The sequence below is a fragment of the Salarias fasciatus genome, chromosome 8, assembly GCF_902148845.1.
Source record: "Salarias fasciatus chromosome 8, fSalaFa1.1, whole genome shotgun sequence".
Lineage (NCBI taxonomy): Eukaryota > Metazoa > Chordata > Actinopteri > Blenniiformes > Blenniidae > Salarias > Salarias fasciatus.
Window position 1 is genome coordinate 15993402 of NC_043752.1, and position 16891 is coordinate 16010292.

Sequence of the window (16891 nt, forward strand, 5' to 3'; positions counted from 1 at the left end):
TTAGTTTCTTCATCTTTAGAAAATTCCATACACTGCTGTACGTACTTATCCAGAAAACTCATTATTTGACTTTTATCTGCTTGTGTGCTTCAGCGAACACAGCCAGAGTGGTGATCGATGTCCAGGATGAGAACGACCACCCGCCGGTGTTCACCACGCCGCTCTACATCGGAGGAGTGGCCGAGGACGCCAAGACCTTCACCTCGGTCTTGCAAGTGCAGGTACAATAAACACACACCAGCATATATGACATTTTCACTGGAGGTGATCATGCGTCTGCCAAAATGAAGATAAGTTTTGGCAATAAACCAGGCTAGGAAAATCAAGTCTCCTTTAACTATGTGCACTAACACCTAAAATTAGAATACTAACTCTACTTACTGCATTATTCTCCCATTTGCATTTATATATTTTACATTTTGCTAAACTTCCTGGATGCTGTGTAATGCCAGGTCTTATAGGAAATGACACCTTGATTGCGTTTGTAAAAAAAAAAAAAAAAAAACACACAACTAACAACTCTGACTATGTTGAAACTCTCCAGAATAAAATAGAAATAGTTTATTAATCCCAGAGGGAAATTCTTCAAATTCTTTCTGTTTCTGCTGTAGACAGTAACACATGAGAAGATTTCCAACCAAAATACAGTTAAACTCCTGAAGTTTCTTACGGAGCTTATGTAGACGTCTCTGGTTGTATTTTGTGTTGTTTCCAGTGAAAAGAGCAAAAATAAACTGCTAACATAATCCCGTTTTCTTTTCTCTTTCTCTGGTGATCGAGACATTTCTTTACCTAACCCGGAAAAGTTACATATGACTGTAAACAACTTGAGTGAGTCCCACGTTATTAAAATGCCTCTCAGGTTCAAAAGTGGGTCTCACAGCTGATGTCTTCCAGCCGCTCTCTTAGAAATAGCAATATGTTTTAATGAGTTGGGATCCCACATGAGGATCAGCAAGTTCTCTGGCAGAAAAGTGCGTCCTTTAATATTTTATTACACTTTTTAAGATCATTCTTAGATATTCCCCGTTCATTAGATCTTGCACAGTTAGAGTGACAGGGATGATGAGAAAATAAGGCATATTCCAACACACAGTTTCGCAAGGAGAGAAAAAGTTGATTTTTCTTCTGGTGTTTTAATTGGATCCTCTATTGGAAGCGCCGAGAACGTTGGATTCACATGTGGATTTTTGCGCGAACGCCGATGCTCTGTGTCGACGGAGCGTTTTGGAGGACACCGGCCTTTATCTGACCCAGTTAAACAGCTCGACATACGGAGAAGCGCCAGCAGCGAGAGCGCTACGGGGAGGGGCGAGAGAGCGGGAGGTTAAAGGAGGGGAGCGGATTGATGGTTAGATAAAGACAACTGGCGTCCTGCTGGGAAACAAGCCGACTGGACAGAAAAAGGCAGTGGGGGAAACATACATGATTCATAGGCCGGCGAATTGATGGAGTGAGGAACTGACTATGAAAGATGGGCAGGGAGGCAGGGGGCACACTTGTTAACATCAAGATGAAGGAGTGAGTGGCACAAAAGATGGAGAGCAAGTTCGAAAATGTGCATTTTCAATCTCGGTATAACCGATTCTATTTCATCTATCTGAGGCATGCACATTGTCTTAATGACCCGGCTGGGTGCGAGCGCAGGGTGACGCTCTTCATGCATGTTCATGTCGGGCGGAGCGAACATGTTCAAGAGCACCTGTGATCTCTGCCTCAAGACAAAGGTTTTGATGTGAACCTGGTTAAAATGGTGATCGTACTTCACCTATGTAAGGCTCATTGCTTCAACACACCAGTGTTGAGGACGCTTCAACATCTGGACAGGCGAAGACATGGAATCGAACCTGCTGTTCACATGCTAATGCTATCTCATTTCTTAGAGGAAATAATGCCATTTCCTCGTGTGATATAACACACACACACACACTCAATCTCACGCCTTCAGCCAATTTAAAGTCAAATACCTGCTTTTAGACTGTTGGAGAAAACCTCGGTACCTGAGATATTTTCACAGAGGGCGAGTCTATGCCTCGCCGTGTGGCCCCTTCAGTAAACAGTCAGAGAAAAACGGTGTCAACCGTGGATTTAATAGAAGCTGTCACAAGTCTGGATGAAGAGTGACTCATGCCACAAGCCAGTGGAACACGACAGTAATGTGTTGGACCTCGAAAGCTCAATCGTTTGTTGAGTTTACCGTTAAAAAGACGGAAGGCTTTATGGAATGTTCCACCTGGAAACAACAGGAAACTTTATTACGTCACATCAGTGAAGATATTGTTGTTTTCCATTCAAACTTACTGCATCACTGTGATAAACCATCATTTTGGTACCTTCGATGTGCTGAGTGTCTCCAAGCCAAATCTATAGTCTGTCCTTCCATCTGATCTTGTGAAGATGCTGTAATAAATCAGTCTGTCTGAGTCTCTGTCTGGATGTGATTGTGAGGTTTTTTTTTATGTAAGTGAGAGGAAAGACTTGATAGTTAATCAGAAAGACTGCAGAGATTAACAGACGCGCACGGCTGAAAAGCAAATTCACATTCAAAGTACGACACTGGAAATTAGATGAGGGTTTAGTTTCCATGCGGGCAACACCCTGGACAGAAAATCAAGAGAATTAAATAATTTTTTTGCGACCTTTCTAAGGCAGACGGACCTGAGCTTGGTATCGCACGTGGCAGCGTATCGACCGGCCGTCGACACACCAGGAATGAAGAGTTGATAATCGTAACGAGGTGGAGAGCTGACAGGCGCTGTTATATCGCCCATAGATCTTTGAGTTGTTTACAACAATAATGACAACAGCTTGATCTCTGTGTTGTTTGTGCGCCTGATAATGACATTCTCCTGCTGATTGAGTTTATGATGATGGCGCTAATGATCCGGTGATTCTCTTTCTAATTTTCCCAGGCTCTGGACAAAGACACCGGCAACTACAGCTCGATGATATACCGGCTCATCATCCCCCCGCCTCCCGGGAAAGAAACCAAAGACAGCAAAGACGGCTTCGTCATCGAGCCGTACAGCGGCGTGGTGAAGACCGCCATCATGTACCGCAACATGAGGAGATCGTACTTCAAGTTCGAGGTGGTTGCGACGGACAACTACGGTCGAGGGCACAGCAGCAAAGCGGACATAGTGGTGTGTATCCAGTGACGGCGGTTCTATAATCGTTTTCTTAAAGGGGGCTAATTTTCACTTACGTTCTGCGTTCAGCCTGAAATGAAGAGTGTGGCATGAATCACCATTGCTGCAGTGAGATTTTAAATTGCTCCCAGAATGCCATTTAGTTGATAAACTTGTGAAAACAAAATTCAATTTGTCACAGGCTTAAAGCCTAATTGGAAGGGAAATGTTATCTCTTCTACATTACAAACTCCCCCCCCCCCCCGCCACTGGAGGAACTGTCTGCTCAGGTTTGGGTGAGGAGCGTTGGTGCTTCACCAGAAATCCTGTAAGACTTTGTAAATGCTGTTTTTTTTTTATTTAGGTTTCAGTGGTGAACCAGCTGGACATGCAGGTGGTCGTATCAAACGTTCCTCCAACATATGTGGACAAAAACAAAGACAAACTGCTCAGGTAGGAAGCAACGTGGCTCATTCTCCGACACTTTGTGTGGTCGTCTCCAACAAGCCACGCCGCTGTTTTTACACAGTTTGTACATTGAAGCACGTATCTGTTTGTATGAAATGTTTTTCACACCTTTGATGGACATGTGATTACCATCGCACCTTCCTTGCGACTATTAAAGTGCTTGTAAACTCGCAACTTCACCGAAGAACACAGGACGAGGAATGAGGAAGATAATTGCGTTTCTCACTTCTCTTGCGTTTGACAGTAAAATTGGCAGGACGGCGTTCATTAAGTTACCATGATGGAAGCAAAGCTTGCGTCAGATTCCTCATATGGATTTATTAGCAGAGTGAGATTAGACAAGAAACACCATACAGGGAAATCTGATAAAGAGCACACAACTCCCTGTTTTTAAAAAAGCAATTCTACTGAAATGGCGTTAAACTTGAAAGAGGAAAAGGACTTTTGTTGCCTTTCAGCTCTATGCTACCTGTTTTCTTGACTATAATTCAGCCATGTATTCTCTTGATTTAAAGGAGCGCACTCTTTGTTGAGTTTTTCATGCTGCACTCAAAACATCTGGGGATCAGACCTGTGGGATTAAAAAAAAGAAAAATGACCTTATCGCCCTCAAGGTGGAAACTGAAATGTGATTTTTGCCTCAGTGCAGCACAGGTTGTTTCAGGAATTGGCTACAATTGTGTGAAATGATCTTTCACCACGGGTTCTGCTAAATGCATTTTCATACAACAAAAACCAAGCAACACGATAACATCAACTCAAAATCCATCACGTATCATGTGATATGATATTATCGCCAGTAGAAACTCACCAGCAGGCGTTTCTGCACCAAATAATCACTGAACTCCAGCTCAGTCAGGCTGCTGCCTTTTTTTTTTGTTATTGTTGTTGTTTTTGTTTTTTCACTCACATAATTTGATAATGACATTGTAAAAGCATTTATTATCCTTTCTGTCTGCCTCAGCACACCCAGACATGCACACACACACACACACAGACACACAAAACAAATGGAAGCACGTGCAGCGACACGCACACTGAAGCAGACATAAAGACACGCTCTGTAGTCGGAGGCTCCCTGCTGTGAGCAGGTGTTTCAGAGGGGACAGAAATCAATACTGCACAGCGTGAGTCCGCCTGCCTTACGGTGTGAAAAGAAATGTGCATACAGCTGTGTGTGGGTTTTTATATGTGCATTTACAGTACCTTTTTTTTTTATTATTATTTTTAATGCACCATTCTGTACGTCATTGTGTTTCTATCTGCTATTTCTGCCTCTCCTGTGATTTTAATATTATAAAAATCACATCTCTTCATTCACCAGCATTTTGGAGCGATACGTCCAGGAGCAGATACCAGGTGCGAAGGTTGTCGTGGAAGCCATCGGGCCGCATCGCTATGGCGACGGAATGGAGCAGGAGGACTACACCAAGTCAGACCTCATGATCTACGCCATCGACCCCCAGACCAACAGAGCCGTGTTGAGACAGGAGCTCAACAAGTGAGAACTTCATAACCTATAGATAGAGTACTTTTCCTCAGATGGACTCGACATTCCTTCGTTTTGCCGTTTCAAGGTTTCTTGACGGTAAACTCCTGGACATCAGCAAGGAGTTTCAGCCCTTCCTCCCTCCCGGTGGTCGCATCCTGGAAATCCGGACCCCCGAGGTGGTGACGAGTGTGAAGAAGTCCGTGCAGAGCGTGGGATACACAGAGGGCGCGCTGCTGGCCCTGGCAGTCATCATTATTATCTGCTGTGTTCCCGCCATCCTGATTGTTATTATCACCTACAGACAGTGAGTATGATTTATGTGTGTTTCTGGGATACAACCGGCACTTTAATCAGGAACAAATTACTGAGAACGGCACTGTGGGAGGGCTCCGTCCCTCTGATGGGCTCCGGTTTAAAGGATGGAGCTGCTGACATTTTGTCCAATTCTTATCATCAACACATCCTATGACTAGGCAAAAAAAAATAAAATGGTACCTCTAACACTTATTGAATGGCCAAAACTATTTCCTTAGAGCTTGTTATCTCGAGCCCCTGACCTTTATAGGTGTCCCGAAATCATTGAAAGCGTGTCATTTTGCCACTCTATTCAAATGGATGGCTGTTTTCCTTCTTGATGACACAATTAGACTCGAAATTTATTTTCCTCCTCATGTTTATTGAACCGCAGCCGTACCTATTCCTGGAAACGGATATTTGAGAGTCGAACTCTCTGAGCTGTCTTGTTTCTCGAGTCAAAAATGGATATTTTCAGAGTAATTTATGCAATGTATTGAGATGTATGTGTTCTCCGTGAGGACGTGAGCCCGCAGCCAGCTGCCAATCACGGCGGAGGAAGGCTGAGAAGGATTATGACGGACTGGAAAATGTGTCAGCCTCTGGCAAATCTCAGGAGCTCATCAAAGAGTGACATCCGCCCGCAAACTGATGTTCTTCAGTTTGCGGCTTGGTACCTGCTTGTGATTTAGTCGTACCCTCACTCTTTGTGGAAAATGTGTCTAAACCAAATGTGATTATTGCGTGAGCCCCCGCAGGCAGCCGTTGAAACTATTGTCGTCTCGCGGAGCCTTGAATTGTCATTTTGCAGCATATTTTTAAGTCAATTTCCGAGTTAGCCATCCTCGCCACTAAAAATAATTCTGCTCGGAGTGAAACCATCTACTTAGGTATCAATTTGGTGTGACAAAATTGTAATGAATGAATTCTGGTCCTCAAAAGTAGTCAGGCCGGAGAGGAGAATTGGATTTCCAATATAAATGGTAATAAAGATAACAAGCTATCAAGGAAGCTCGTGAATTTCTTTTAAGAGCACATAGACAGTCAGGAAAAGCTGAAAGCCTCTCCCTCAGGGCGACTTTTACCATTGTTTATTATCACCTGGGCCAGGCTCTTCTCTAAATAATTCAGTGTGGCAGCCGGCCCCACAGTGCCCATTCTAATAGTTTGTTTAGCTAACCACTGTGAAAGACTATTAATTTCACCCGGCTCCCCAACACACACAAACAGACGTGTGCGCACATTAAAACTCGGGGCGTTCCGGAGAGTTTCTCACCCCGCTGGAAAAACAGACAGGAAAGAGGAGATCTAAACAGGGAACAACATAATAGAAACCATTACCATGATAATCACTTTTATCTGTCGCTAAATGACTTTAATGAAGACCAATTGTCCGACTTTGCTTGCAAATTAAAATAAGTAAACTTGTGTAACAAGAGGTTGTGTGTGATTTATGGTTCAAATAATCACTAATCTTTCTCTGTCTCTCATCTGCTGCGTCTGTTTGCCTCCAGATTCAAAGAGTGAGTACCGCTTTTATGTTCCTGAGAAGAAATATGAATGCCGCGGCTGTCTTAAACACCTTTCACTGTGATTAATCTGCTCCCTTTTATTGTACAATAAAGCGGGCGAGATCAGGAACGGAAAGGACAGCGGACAATCAAATGAGTGAATCCTGAAGAATGTGGAATGTAAATGTACAAGACAGAAGTTTTTTTTTTTTAATTCATTTTATGCATGAGAGAGAGAGAGTTTGTGACTTTTACTGCACTAATTTGGATTGAAGAACGAAGCTAATGAACGTGGTTGACAGCATAATTTCAGTGTTACTAACACTATGATGTTCTTTATCTTATTTAACAAGTTGGTTTCCTTATATATCTGAATTAGCAATAAGCACAAGTGCAGCTAAAACTCGCTGCAGTATCATTTGTTTTCTTGGAAAATGGCTGCAATAGTTTAACTTGACGCCATCAAAGGCGTTGCAGGTTTTTTCAAAGTCAGACCAGAATGACTGTCTTAAAATTCAATACATCAAACAGCTCCTACAGAAAAGCACAGTCCTGCAATCACAACAATTGCAACATGAACAATGCTCTGCCAAAGATTTGCCAAGGCGTGCGGCGCTTTAGATGCCTTCGCTTCCATTGTGTTCCAGAACACAATGAGATTTGGAGTGCTCCTCCTGGAGGAGCTTCTTCCACATTGATTCAACAAACCACAAGAAGCAACATCGCTGGAGATTTCATCACGTCTCGCTCGATGGAATCACAGTATTGAGAAACACTCTTTTCTCATGACTTTGACAGATGCAAAACAGTTTTCTAAGGTTTTGCATGAAAGAGCAGGGAAAGTAGTTTGTACTGAGCGAAGCGTTTCTTTCGATGAAAAAGAAATTCCCCCTCAACAGTCGAGTTTCCACTACAAAGCAGCAGAGAAAGACACCAGCGCTTCGACTCGGACGACACAACATGAAGAGATAGCTTCGAGTTCGACCTCATTGCTGACTGAGCGATTGTTTCCCCGCCCCGTTTTGACCATTTCGCTGCTTCCAGAGGTCGTCGGTGCGCTCTCACGTCAGAAAACCCACTCTGCGTATCCTCTGTGTTGCGTCCAGGCGCCAAGCGGAGTGTGCCAAGACGGCCCGTATCCAGATGGCCATGCCAACGGGCAAACCGGGGGGAGGCACCGCCAACAACCTGTACGAGGAGCTGGGCGACAATGCCATGTAAGTGGAGTGTGAAAGCGGCGCGTGGCCCGACGAGCCGAACTCGAGGCATCAGCTCACATTTCAGCGGTTGTTGAACTTCAGATTTTTGGCAGAATTTCGGCTGCTCTGTGAGGCGTCGCGGCGTCAACACGTTCATATCGTCGAGTCTCTAAGCATTTCTACTCGTGCTGAGATAGAGCATATTCCCAATTTAAAAACAAGGGTGTTTGTTTTGGCCCCAAGCTCACAGCATTTATCACACAGTAGGCCTCAGCTTCCTGTCCAGGCGAGTGTTTGCAGCCAAAGCTGGTGAAGTTTCACAGCCAGTCCACCACACTCATGCTCAACAAATATATCTGTGGATAGCGAAAAACAACTGGAGTAACTTCAAAAAAAAAAAACATCGCTGAACACAAGTGAAATAAGGAAATTTTGTCTGCCTGAAGTCTCCTAACATTTGCAAGTGTTGAACTTTCCAGTCATTTTTCTGTGACGTCCTCCTTCATTTTACATTAAGCAAAAAATTGACACAAGTAGATATGAGACAGTATATGATTAATCAAGCGAAACCTTGTCAGCCCACATCCAGCCACGGCCGAACTAAGCTGTGATTTTTGAAAGCTTCGACAGCGGGAGATAAACCCCGTAATTTCATCTTCACAAAGTTCACTGACATTCAGCGCTTCCCTTGTCAGTTTGCCCCGTTCTAATGCATACCAATGTTCTCATGTTACAGAAGATAAAGTGAAGGTCACCCATCTGCCCACACAACAATGATCGCTCTGAGTGCGGCGTATCGAGTTCGCGCCAAGATTCCCATCCAGTGGCGTCTTTCAATAACACTGTTATCGCCGCTGAAACATACAGTATATTCCGGTCTCATTCTGAAGCCTTCAGAGGAGTCCTCTCCGTTTATCTTCCAAAAATGACCTTTTTTTTTTTTTTTTTTTTTTCTTTATCTGCCTTCACAGCACTTTCCGTTTTTGTGGATGCTTTCATTTGTTTGTTTTAAAATTCATGGCACCATTGAGTGTAAGCTTGACAGTAAAGGAGGTTAAAAGGCAGATAAGCTGTTTAGTGATTAGGTCACTGCTGCTAAGACGTATTTCTGTCTAAACACTCGACGTCGCCTGGAAAAGTTGACTCTATTTCAGTGCGCGTGTTGTAAAATCCACTAGTTACTCTGCTTTACTACCTCTTGAACTGTTTTATTGATCATATTGTTAGTTTTTAAAGGTACGCCTGGGCAGGAGTCTAATAGAGACAGTATGTAGGGACACCGTATTAACTTTTATCTGAAAGTTTTTGTAACAGCACACACTCAAGGCAATTCACAGATAGCTCATTTGTAATTCCTTGCTGGAGCGTTAAGAAGTTGAGAGGAACTGTTATCAGCATTACATGCATCACCGGTTTCCTGTCTGTCCTTGATATGCCTCCCCACTCCCATTAACACGAGAGCAATTCATATGCGTGGTGGTAAGAACTATCTCTAAACGACAACAGGGGATTTCCGACTCCGTGTGTGTGTGTGTGTGTGTGTGTGTGTGTGTGCGCGTGCAATGACTAAAGCCCAAGTGATCCTCTTAAAAAAAAAAAAAAAAAAAAAAAAAAGCGTGCAGAAATGAACTTGGATATGAGATAATTGAAATAAATGCAGCCCATAATTTTTAAAGACCACCTTGGGCGATAATTAATTCTATTGATAAAATACAGAGCATGTTTAACTGTGGCGGGACGGGCAGCCGTGCGTGCAGAGGAAGTAGTTTTGGATTTCTTAGAGTAATCGTGTGTGTTCTATATCACTACCATCTTTTTACTTCCAAATATTCCCTTAAAAAAAATTAAGGAAAAAAGAACTTTCAAAGTGTTAAAGTTTGCTCATTTATAATTGATGTCCGTCCTCAAACTGCTCACTGGACTGATTTTCGTGACTATTGTTATAATTACTTGCTTCTCTCTTGACAGGCTCTCGGGTTTTAATGTCTGTTTTTAATTATCTGGGAGAAATTAAGTGTTCGAACACTTATTAACAGCAAATTAAATGAAGCCTGCTTTTAAAATGTTGTATTAAAAGGCACAGTATTTGGTAATACATCATTTCTTTACACTGCCATCTTATATCGATGTCAGATCTGTTGACCACACTTTGATTTACTATAATCACACACTTTCTAATTTAGCTTTAAGTGTTTTTAAGTGATGTGTTGAATACACCAACTTGCTTTGTTGCTGGACGGGTCAGAGTGACATTGGGGGGTATATTTAAGCTGTAGATGAGATTTCCACTCGAGATCTCACACAGGCAATAAAAAAATATTTAGAACATGTAATGTGGACTCGATTTCCAAACCAGCAGATTTAATACTGGGCCCCTTCGGACAGCACTGGATGAGATGAGCCATCTGTAAGGTGCACGTGTCGACCATAAAAGTGGCACAGTGCAATGAAGCAGGACCACACTAATGCACCACCAGCAGCCGTCCCAGCATGCATTAAGCATGTGAAGTACGCTCGGTCAGATAGCGGTGGGATTACTTTGACCTCACTGCTCTTCTCCTCCCCACTTCCTCCCACAACATTGTTTTCATTTTTACTCATAGTGTCACTTTATTTTCCTTCTTTCCAAATATCCCCCTTCTTTCACGACTGACAGACAAAAGTGAGTAAAAACACAGAGATATGCGAGCTGACAAAGTTGTGAGCTGCTTTAGTTTTGTGTTTGTGGCCTTTACTGTTTTGTTTTGTTTTGTTTTGTTTTTTTGTCAAGGTAAGTTGGTAGATGATAGTTGGTCTATAATCAGGTATTAGTTGTTGGAGAAACTGCAAAACCCGGAGAGCCGCGTGACGCATCGTCGTCGATCCTTCCCCTGGTAGAGCTGGTAGTTTTTATAGCTGTGCTGCAGCAGTGCTTTTATAGCGAGCTTAAAATCTACTCGCATTCTTTTCCTTTGTCTTTCAAATCTGTTTTTTAGTGCTCCATCTCTTGTCCCTCTTGTAAACACAGCACAGGGAGAGGAAAAAAAAAAAGAAAAGTCCTATTGTTCCTCATCCATTTCTTCTTGTTCCACTCCTCATTCATCTCCTAATGTGAAGTCTATTTTCATTACATTATCCAGGCACAGTTCTAGCAGAGTCTTTGAACGCCTGCCCTTCTTTCTCGATCCTCTTGTTGTCACTCCCCTTTGTCAAACATTGCGTTTTGTCATTCTGTGCATTACCTCCGTCTGATTCAAATTGCGTTCAGTCCCAATCTCCCTCTTCCATTACATTTAGCTTTGATTTATACACTTGCATCTTTTATGTCCATTATTACTCCTCTCCCTCATGTTTTATCTGTAATTTTTTTGTTCGTTTTCTCTTCATTCCATTTTCTGTCTCATTTTGTTCCCTTGATCCACGTAACAGCCGATCGAACCATGGTGGCGGCGGCGGCGGCGGTGGAGGCGTTGCAAGTTTGGACGAAAGCGACCGCCAGCGTCTGATCTCTGATTTTGCCACTCGAGCGATTGCCGCCCACCGCCAGTGCATCGCTAATGGAGGCGTGCTGAACAACCTCCCCAAGTCCGAGTCCAACATCACGTTCCTCTCTGACGAAAACCCCCTGACCATCAAAAACCCCATTTACCACGAGGACGGCACCCTGAGCAGTCCGGAGACTCTCGGAAGGAGCCAGAGGAGACGGGACCTCCTTGGCAATTTCTCGCCGTCCAGGAAAGGCCTTCGCGAAGCCTGGCTGAGGCTCAGCTCGCCCGGGTGTGACGTGGGCTTCGGCGGGTACAGCGGCAGCGACAGCGGGTGGGGGTCGGGCGGAGGACACAGCTGGACTCTCCCATCAAGATTACACCGAAGAGAGATGTACGACGCCCTGAGGCGGCAGGTGGTCATGGACCCGGTGCAGTGGGAGCTGGAGCTGATGAAGGCGGAGTTCAAGGACAGCAAAGACGCCGGTCTGGATTCGGGGTTCGACCGTGGACTGGACTCGGATTTGATGGGAAGCCAGAGCCTCGAGCCCAAGCTGTCGGTGAAAGAGCAAGCCAGACAGTTCGAGCAGCAGGCCCTCCAGGAAATGAGGCAACGGCAGAACAGAGACTCTCGAGGATCTTTGTCTCCTGATATTCTCCTGTCGGTTTTCCCGGAGTCCCCACAGCATCACAAGCAGACCCCCACCCACCATTTCCCCGTTGTTCAGACGAAAGAAGGTCCTCCGAGTATCATCATAACTCAGAGCGATGGAGGGACTCCTCCGCCGAGTCACAAGCCCACTCCGCCGGTGCTGCGGCGCTTCGGAGCGAGTTTAACGGGATTTCAGAGTGCAGACGACAGACTTCAGATCCATTTAGAGGGTATCCCTGATCCCCCTTCAACTCCTCCACCTCCACCTCCTACTTCCCCACCGCCGCCACCACCTCCTGCCACATCAGCCCCCCTCCCGCCAACCTCGCCTCCACCGCCTCACCCTCCTTCCCCTCCTCCCGTCCCTCCCGCTTCACCTCAGTCCAACAACCCTGGGCAGCAGCTTCCTCAACCACCGCCTCCGCCGCCTCCGCCTCTCCCTCCGCCGCTGTCTCCCTCGCTTCTGCGTCCGTCCACGTTCGTCCTCCCGTCGCTCTCGGAGGCGCCCGCCCTGCGGCCCGTGTCCCTCCGGCCGACGCCGCCGCCCCTGCCCGCGGAGCCCGATCCTCCCCGGAAGGAGCTGAAAGGAATCCTGAAGAACATTCAGAACATCGCGGACATCGAGAAATCCGTGGCCAACATGTTCAGCCAGATCGATCAGAAGCAGAATCCGCTCAAGAAGGTCATGAGGAGCCGCTCTTCAGTGGACTCCCTTGAATCCATCGACTCGTTGGATGGATTAGCAGTGGGAGGAGCAGAAGGGGGCGAGGGAGTCAGGGAAGGAGGAGGGGGAGATGCAGGTGGAGGACACGGGGAAGGAGGCGAGGATCCTCCGCCTCCGCAGATTCAGCCCAACGCAAACATGAACTCCATTGTGGAAGAACTTGAGAAACGCTTTCCCTCTCAGTCAACAATGCTCTAGCCTCGGATTCGGTGAGATAGAAAGTCCAGAGGGTAAAAATTTATAAACGCTGCTGGAAATGGCTCCGTGAGACGCTATGATGACTCGGTGATTTGTCACCAGGCTGCAGCTGTATTCTTCCAACATGGCTTCCTGTTTTCTACATGAAAAACGAAGGGAGGCGAACTGCACCCAGGATGAACTTTATTGCCAAATAAAGTCTTTCCTTTGAATTAATGGTTCCTGCTGTGACAGAAAAGGAGAGGACAATTTAAAGAGTAGCTCCAGATGGGAACTACGAAATCAAATGATTAGGAGCGGTGAAATATCTCCCTGTTAACTCTCAGTTTGACTGCTGTCATTAACATTTTATATCCGTGACACATAAATTACTTGCTTGTCGGCAATAGATTAAGATCAGTCAGCTACAGTCAGTGTTATTGTCGATGAGATTAGACAAGACATATGATGGTCGGCAGATGCTGTGATGACAACTTGATTAAAAAGTTTGATGTGACTTAGCCAGGCTTCCTTCTGAGTCCTTTGTAGGTTATGTAGCTGTGTATTTGCTGTGACGAAGAAAATTAAAGAGACGGAAAGAGAAAATCGCCGGAGCACCAGTGTGTAGTATTTTCTCGCGAACTCGTCAATCCTTCCATCTTCCACCTGTTCAGAGCATCGATGACAGAGACAGATGACTTTGATCACGGTGACAACCACAAAATTCACAGCTTGTCTACCAGACAGTAGTGAGTAGTTTAATGTAAAGAGACAAGTGGATGGGTGCGTGCTCATCTTATTGAATCACAATACTTGCGTTTGATGATTTCCATTTTAATGGCTTTCAGTTTCACAGTATTTGAGAACTATTTGGAGTGGGTGTGGATTTAAATTGTCTTGTTTTTTTTTGGAAACTGTTATGAGATGAAAACAGATGTCACGTGACCTGCTGGACTTGGGAATAGCTGAAGCATGGGAACATACGGTGTCCGCTGAGGTTAAAAAAGACAAAAACCGATATACCTGCAGCTGAGTTGCAGCCGGTGTTGTGGTCACTGTCACACTCGGCCTTTATTTGATCGGTCTACACAACTGCATAGACGCCAAATGCTGTAACTCTGAACTGGAAGACCACAATTTTTTTTTTCCTGTTCCAATTACATATTCCATCTGTTCTTCTCTGTACGCTACTTGTCTGCAAACATGTCTGTCTTTATTAAATCAAGTCAGCGCACTGTATCTTTTACAGTTCTGCCTCCTGAGAATTACGTTTATATATTATTAAAGTGATTTCCAATCATGCTGTGGTGTTAGCATACTTGATGTTCACAGGAAAGCTCTGTCAAGAACATTTTGCTTGTTTTTTTTCTCTTCTCCCGCACATGAGGTTTACAGGGCTTCATCATGGTAAAGAAAAAAAAAAACATCACGAACCTTTGTTTGCAGGTTATTTTAAAAGTAAATATATGTCATCTTGAAGCAGCGGTTTGATTTTGTAAAAATAACATCCTCATATAGACGCATGCATTGTACCGACACGAGCAGAGCAAGCGTAATAATAGAGAAGTAGTCCTCGCTGCCAAACAAAGAATTCAAATGGATTATTGATCCTGGGAGGAAGTTGTGCTGTTAGTTATTGTGAAATGCATTACAAGCAAGCACAAAGATTGGGTTTTTTTTTTAATTCAGGGGAAAACATGTAATAACAAAATGCGGGTAAAATAATATTTCGGTACTAGAAGCCACTTTAAAAACAACAGAAAGACACAAACAAAAGATGTGAAATGAGAAAGCTGGAAAAGTGAATTATTGCAGCGATGCAGGGAATGTGAACATGGATGTGTGTGTGTGTTTTACTAAGTGGAGATTTGTCTGAATGCCACGATGTTATAGAACCGGTCCACGTTACCTGTTAACCTGGACGCCAGAGCTCAGTGTGCCATGACATCTTCATCCACCAAAGCTTGAGTGAAGCGGTCCTGAATCCATAACAGCGTGTTGTTTATTCAGGCTCTGCTTGCGAACAGTGATGGGATGCAGACGAGACGCTCCCACACAGCTGGATTCGCCAAAGACCTTGAAGGGTGAAATGCGTTATTGTCTTGGGCCGTGTTCGAGAGGAGAAGCTCCTCATTTTTGCTTCTTGTTTTTTTTTTTTTTCTTTTTCTTTTTTCCTTCCACTCTCATTTAGAAGTTTGAGCGTCTCGCCGATCTGTCTGCAAAGGCACTACAGATATTCTAACACAACATGTTGAATCAGCCCTGAGCATGACTGGATTCAAGTCTACGAACGCATTGCATCACTTTTCATAACGCGGAGCGCCGCGGAGCCAAAACGGAACTGTTGTGCACCTATTGTGTGTGTGTGTGTGTGTGTTCCACCACAGCCTCAATCAGACTGCCTGTCGCAAATTGCTCCTCCAACTAGACCGTTTTTACATTTTCCCTCCTTGAAATAAGGGTGAATGAGTGACAGTGTCTTTCACTTTTTCACTTTTTGATGATTTTCTAATGTTTCAGTAGTTGATTCGAAGGAAAACTGCTTGACTGATGGCCGTGGCGTACCTGCTGTAGCTTCCTCCTGATGGAAACGCGCCAGCAGACTTTGCATCGACAGACTCGTGCACAATGGCCGACATCCGTGGCATGATAATGAGGATGTACAATGTTTCACTCTCACCTCAAGTATGACATACTGCATAATATGAAGGTCATACAGCCTTGTTTTATAGCCTGTTTTTTTTAAGCTGAAAGGCATTTCAGCACACATCTAAAGGGGCTTTATTGCAGACCAGACGTTGGTCTTCGTATGAAATGACAAAACCTCCATGTAAAATATGCTTAAGTTAAAGGATATTGACGTGTCATTTAAAAGCGTCGTCTCTCCACTTCGGAGCCAAGTGCAGGGGTGAGTTGTTTGTTCCCATGTAAGTGATTTCATTTCGGAGCCTAACGGGGAAATTGCTTTGACCGTCATGCCTGAGGCCTTGGCAGAAACGCGTTGTAAGTGTAATGCATACAAGCAGCATGTAAAAGTCACGTGGCGAGTCGCGCTGTGACGGACTGAGACGCTTAACTGAATCACAAACACACAACACAGATCTGTACAGCAAATTAAATATGCTGTAAGCCACGTGATCGGCCTTATGTCTTGGTAAACTGCCTATTTGAAAAACATATGTGTGTTGTGAATGTGTAGAAATACAGTTTTTTGTTGTTTTTTTTTTTGGAGGTTGGGGGGCTTCTATTTGGGTTATAGCGTACAGGGTTCTGTGTCAAGAGTGCTGCTGGTGGCTGCTGGTCTTTCAAGAAGGAGAAGCTTATTTTCAGTTCATATCATAAAAAGTTAAAAAGTCTCCATTTATCTATATCTAATAAAAAATAAATGAATGAGGGGTACTTGAAAAGTACTTCACTCCTTCTCATTGAAATGACCTGTGGTTGCTTGACCAGTGTTCTCTCAACAAGAGCCAGAGGGTGCCTGAATGACCTTGGCCCATTGTGCTGACAACATGCGAAGCTCTGCTCTGTTCCTGCAGATGTAGCTCCGCTTGTGGCCACAAGAGGATTTGAAGCCACAAAATCAACAGTGAAATGAAAAATGCTCATTGTAGGTTTACATCTCGGCTGATTTGCTGAGTCTTCTTCGCAGTCTTACAGCAAAAAGATGTGGTCCTGAAAATAAAGTGCTACTCTGACTGGCTGGGGTCGCTCAAAAACATGTCCAAAACCAGATTACACATTGATTGACTTGAGATAAGGAACCATGGCCTTCGATTGCC

At 44.4% G+C, this 16891-nt stretch overlaps 1 protein-coding gene across 1 annotated transcript in view; it reads left to right on the forward strand.

The window, feature by feature from the left end:
* LOC115392820 (protocadherin-15-like) overlaps positions 1-16891 on the forward strand; it is a 178816-nt gene that overhangs the window by 145869 nt on the left and 16056 nt on the right. Inside the window, exons 29-35 of the mRNA XM_030097425.1 lie at positions 94-221; positions 2913-3143; positions 3493-3581; positions 4921-5097; positions 5174-5392; positions 6897-6905; positions 8000-8110. Of these exons, the coding sequence (XP_029953285.1) occupies positions 94-221; positions 2913-3143; positions 3493-3581; positions 4921-5097; positions 5174-5392; positions 6897-6905; positions 8000-8110 (964 nt within the window). The remainder of the gene's footprint in view (positions 1-93; positions 222-2912; positions 3144-3492; positions 3582-4920; positions 5098-5173; positions 5393-6896; positions 6906-7999; positions 8111-16891) is intronic.